Genomic DNA, 5,648 nt, shown 5'->3' on the forward strand with positions numbered 1-5,648 from the left:
AATACTACAGTAAAGTACAAGTACCTCAAACTGTACTAGAGTAACGTACAAGTACCTCAAATTGTACTGCAGTAAAGTGCAAGTACCTCAAATTGTACTGCAGTAAGGTACAAGTACCTCAAACTGTACTGCAGTAAAGTACAAGTACCTCTAACTGTACTACAGTAAAGTATAAGTACCTCAAACTGTACTACAGTAAAGTATAAGTACCTCAAACTGTACTGCAGTAAAGTACAAGTACCTCTAAATGTACTACAGTAAAGTACAAGTACCTCAAACTGTACTACAGTAAAGTACAAGTACCTCAAACTGTACTGCAGTAAAGTACAAGTACCTCAAACTGTACTACAGTAAAGTACAAGTACCTCTAAATGTACTACAGTAAAGTACAAGTACCTCAAACTGTACTACAGTAAAGTACAAGTACCTCAAACTGTACTGCAGTAAAGTACAAGTACCTCTAACTGTACTACAGTAAAGTATAAGTACCTCAAACTGTACTACAGTAAAGTATAAGTACCTCAAACTGTACTACAGTAAAGTACAAGTACCTCTAAATGTACTACAGTAAAGTACAATTACCTCAAACTGTACTACAGTAAAGTATAAGTACCTCAAATTGTACTACAGCAAAGTACAAGTACCTCAAACTGTACTACAGTAAAGTACAAGTACCTCAAACCAGAGCTGTTCACAAGTCATTTTTTACAAGTCCAAGTCAAGTCTCTGGTCAAGAGTCCGAGTCAAGTCTCAAGTCTCTCGCCAACACTAATTCAAATTCAAATTCTGACCTTAGAGCTGTACAATCCTTCATCCTGATCAGTTAGCCTTGCGAGCACCTGCCCATGTCTGTTTTTGTGGTGTGCTGTCACTGAAGTTTGTATGTAAGTATCTGTTTGTATGTTGAGATGCCCTCTCCTGAAACTGTTACCAAATTTACCTTCGACTATTACCTTGACCTAGACCTTGATATAGGACAGTATGAAAATGTATCAATTGTAGATTCACTATAGAGAATCTACTGCAATGTGATGTGAAGAAACATACACTAAGAATTATTTCAATTCCATAACTGTATTTTCTTCAACAAAAAAATAATTATTTTAACAATGTTGTAAAATATAACAAAATAAACAAAACATGAACATCACAGAAACACTGCACTGCAGTTTAACACTGTGGTACAAACACGTTCATTATTTTTTTTCTCCAAGCTGCCTTTTATCTGCTGCTTAACACAACACACAGCAGGGAATGTGTGGGGATATTATAAAATATATATATATATAAAATGACCATAGTTAACGCAACGTTGTGTTTTTTAATAATTAGTAGCGGAGCCACTAAGTTAGTGGCACTAAGCATAATAAGAGTTGCGGTGGTTTCCTGTCTGAGCTTTCAAAATAAAACCTTTGCTATTGTGCGCTACTTATTATTATTAACAAACAAATTTGGGGCTTGTCAATTACGGGAGAAATGACGGGAGGGCGGCGGGAGATGGGTTCGAAATATGGGAGAACCAGGGAAAAACGGGAGTGTGAAGGCTTTGTATCCAAACGTAATGATCTGAGGCTCCTGCTGAACTTATCGCACTCGCCATTGTCAATGTCTGATACTGAAGATGCGCGCTTCACACATGGCGCATGCGCGTGGCATGACGTTGGTGTTTACATCTAGCTCAGAGCCAGAGATCATACAAAAAGATGAATGACAGATAAATAATGAGAATAATAATAATAACATGAAATAAAGGTTGTTCACGAGTCTCGAGTCGAAGTCAAGTCTGAAGTCTTTTGAGGTCGAGTCCAAGTCGAGTCTGAAGTCACAGTTTAGTGAGACTTAAGTGCAACTCGAGTCCGAGTCGCGAGTCCGAGTCCCCAGCTCTGCCTCAAACTGTACTACAGCAAAGTACAAGTACCTCTAACTGTACTACAGTAAAGTACAAGTACCTCAAACTGTACTACAGTAAAGTACAAGTACCTCAAACTGTACTACAGTAAAGTACAAGTACCTCAAACTGTACTACAGTAAAGTACAATTACCTCAAACTGTGCTATAGTAAAGTACAAGTACCTCTAACTATACTACAGTAAAGTACAAGTACCTCTAACTGTACTACAGTAAAGTACAAGTACCTCAAACTGTACTATAATAGTTCATGGTGACGTGTTAAAAACAGTTTTCTATCATGTTCGACACAGAAAATCATCAAATCTTCACATTTCAAAGGCTGTAAACAGTAAAGTATGAAAGTGTTTCCATGGAGACGAGGAAAAGGTTCATCCTGTGCTTCACCGCAGGCTTTCAGCTTTATTCACATTTATATAGATTTTTTATTTATTTATGTAAAAACAACTCCGGCAACAAACACGAGATCTCAACCCAAAGAAAAAAAACAAAAAACTTGTTTGATGATTTTAATCTAGTGACAGAGCTCATTAAACTGCAGCTGAGACTAACAGCCAACCCCCCCCCGCCCCCCCAATTAACACACAAGAAACTAAATGCATCGACACATAAACACGTTTCCTGCACGTGAGGCCTGCATTCACACACATGGTGCCTGCTTTCATTAGGAGAGAAAACGCTGCAAAACCTTCAGAACATGGTGCAATTCTCAGGTTTTCGTGTCATTAATTCAGCTTTTTTTAAACGTTTTCTTTCTTATTTTTCTGTCATATTAATCTGAATGATAGATATTTGTATTTTGTGATATATTACAATGTCTACACAGAGCTCCGTCTTCATATTAGTGTTTGTAGCTTCAGACCCAAACGCTGAATATGCTTCCTCTGATGTGATGCTGCCTTCAGGTGACGTCACAACGTTTGTAAACTGAGTTCTTGGTGTTAAAGAGTTAAATGCATCTTCACCTCTCAGCTTTAGTCCTTTGTGCAGACTTCAACGGAGCTTTTCTGGAGCTAACGTCTAAATTAAAGCGGCTAAATTAAAACAAAAACAAAACTAAACCTCCACACATGGACGGAAGAATGTGCGTAAAATGAGCTGAAACTGCATTTTAGTATTTAGCCGACTTAAAGCAGACGTTATGTAAAATAAACCAGAGTCCTTTGTTGTGTTATAGGTGTTAATTTTATACTTATTATGGTCCAATTTCATTTTAAGCATGTTTGTATTGTTATGTATATACAGAGTTTTACTGTAAAGTGATTTTGAATCTATTAGAGGAGGAAAATGAGGAGCTGCTCAGAGATGAGATTAGAGCTCAGAGTAAACTTTGTCAGTGTGTGTGTGTGTGTGTGTGTCTGTGTGTGATATCAGCTGTCACTAATTAACCTCCGTCCTGTCAGAAACTCGCCTCCCTTTTCTGCGTTTGTGTGTCTGAACTCGACCATAAGATCATCTCTGCTGTATGAAATCAGAGTGAGACTTCTTCTTCTTCTTCTTCTTTGATCATTTAAACTCAGTTTCCTGAAATATAAAAAGGTAACCACATTTAGGAGCTACAACAACTCTTCCTCCTCTCTTCCTCGTTTTTTATATATATGATCTTTATACCTGGAGGTTTTATCTTTTTAACTTGTAGATTATCAGTGTTTGTGATCAGGAGGGTTTCATTTCTGACTGTTCTGAACTTAATGATTCAGTGATGTGAAAGTCAAAGTTTCCTCTCTACACTTTAACGCTGTAACATTCACGAGGAACACGATCCCTTTAAAATGTAAATATGAGTCTCTGAGGTTAACTTGGAGTTTTTAGAGGATGTGAAGGAGATCTGGAGTTTAATTATGAAGTGATGTGAAAGTCAAAGTTTCCTCTTTACACTTTAACGCTGAAAACGACTGAACTCTAAAATCTGAGTGCACCTGAAGGCAGCATTCGTACCGAAACAGCCTGAAATAAACCGGACGGCACCATGTGACCCTGAATGCACCTCCAGGTTTCTTCTTCTTCTTCTTCGCCGTTTGGTCAGCTGCTGTTTTGAGTCTTACTTGGCGCTCGCTCTCTCTCTCTCTCTCTCTCTCTCTCTCTCTCTTCCTCTCTCTCTCTCTCTCTCTCGGTCTCTGCTCCAAAATAATCAATGAACTCTTATAAAATAATAATACTACATCATCATCTTCTTCTTCTTCTTTCTTCTCTGTGTTTCTTTATTATAATATATATAAACAATACTCATGATTTGAACATGGTGTCCCTTTTTTTCGGGGGCCGTCAGCGGCGCCGTCTGAGACACACACACAGAGGAACAGGAAACGACGTGTGTGGTGTGTGTGTGATGATGCGACCGGGCCGCGGCGCCGCTCCTCAGATCATCATCAGGAAGAGTTCACACCTGACCTGGATCCTCTCCCCGCTTTTTTTCCCTCCTCTTTTTTTTTTTTTTTAAAAACACAATCAGGCAGCTTTATTTGGATCAGGTGACACCGAGGGAGAGGTGGGGGGGGGGGCACTGACACCCCCGCCTCCAAAAAAACTACCAGGAAGTGCCTCTCTCTCTCTCTCTCTTTCTCTCTCTCTCAGACCTGCACGCTGAGACATGATTGGTTGTTTTCGTGGCGTTTTGGAGAGCGCCCCAGCTACAGTATGCAGGCCCTCCCCCTAATCCCTCCCCCCACTCCCCCTCCTCCGACGGGCAGCCGACCTGCCGGGCTGCGATTGGTGGACGTGTGAGAAGGGGGGCGGGGCTCACTGCTGTTTGGAGCGCCAGAAGCGAGAGGTGATGGAGCCGAGAGAGAGTCCCTGTTTCTTCTGCTGAGAGAGCTCTGCCAGACGCTGCTCCTCCTCCTGGTGGACACAATCAATCAATCAATTAATCAATTAATCAATCAATTAATCAATTAAGCTCCACGGAGGTGCGTTTGATTTCTCCTCCTACCTTCGCCAGCTGAGCTGTCGGCGTTTGAAGGCGTCGATTGGATCCTCCTCCAGAGCGTAGTTCTCTAACACCGAACGCACGTCATCCACACCACTCAGAGCGATGGCTGAGAGAGAGAGAGGGGGATGGAGAGAGAGGGAGAGGGGGGAGAGAGGGAGAGAGGGAGAAAGAGAGATGGAGGGAGAGAGAGAGAGAGAGAGAGAGAGAGAGATGGAGAGGGGGAGAGAAAAGAAAGAGAGGGACGGGGGATGGAGAGAGGGAGAGAGAGGGAGGGGGAGAGAGAGATGGGTTGGAGAAAGAAAGAGGGAGGGAGAGGGACAGGGGATGGAGAGAGGGGGAGAGAGAGAGATGGAGAGGGGGAGAGAAAGAAAGAGAGATGGAGATGGACGGGGGGATGGGAGAGAGGGAGAGAGAAAGAGGGGGGGGAGGGAGGGAGAAGAGAGAGAGGAGGAGAGAGATGGGTGGAGAAAGAAAGAGGGAGGAGAGGGACGGGGGGATGGAGAAGAGAGGGAGAGAGAGAGAGAGAGAGAGAGAGAGAGGGAGGAAAAAGAGAGAGAGGAGGGATGGACAGAGGGAGAGAGAGAGAGGGGGGGATGGACCGAGAGAGAGAGAGAGAGAGATTTTAATTTCATTGTATGAAACATGTTCAAATGTGAGTGAACCTCTGAAGGGGTTCTGCATTTTAAAAACTGAATAAAAGAAAAGAAAAGAAAAGAAGAAAGAGAGAGCAGCTGGAGAGAAAGAGAAAGAGAAAGAGAGAGAGAGAAAGAGAGAGAGACAGAGTAGAAGATGGATAGATGTGTAATGATTG

At 41.9% G+C, this 5,648-nt stretch overlaps 1 protein-coding gene across 1 annotated transcript in view; it reads right to left on the bottom strand.

Annotated features, from left to right (window-relative positions):
- Positions 1 to 4,006: 4,006 nt before the first annotated feature.
- Positions 4,007 to 5,648, bottom strand: part of timm50 (translocase of inner mitochondrial membrane 50 homolog (S. cerevisiae)) — a gene marked incomplete in the record, with an annotated part of 38,771 nt that continues 37,129 nt past the window's right edge. The window contains 2 exon segments of the mRNA XM_062418578.1: positions 4,007 to 4,746; positions 4,838 to 4,943. Coding sequence (XP_062274562.1) covers positions 4,539 to 4,746; positions 4,838 to 4,943 — 314 coding nt within the window.

The sequence above is a fragment of the Scomber scombrus genome, chromosome 5 (assembly GCF_963691925.1).
Source record: "Scomber scombrus chromosome 5, fScoSco1.1, whole genome shotgun sequence".
NCBI lineage: Eukaryota > Metazoa > Chordata > Actinopteri > Scombriformes > Scombridae > Scomber > Scomber scombrus.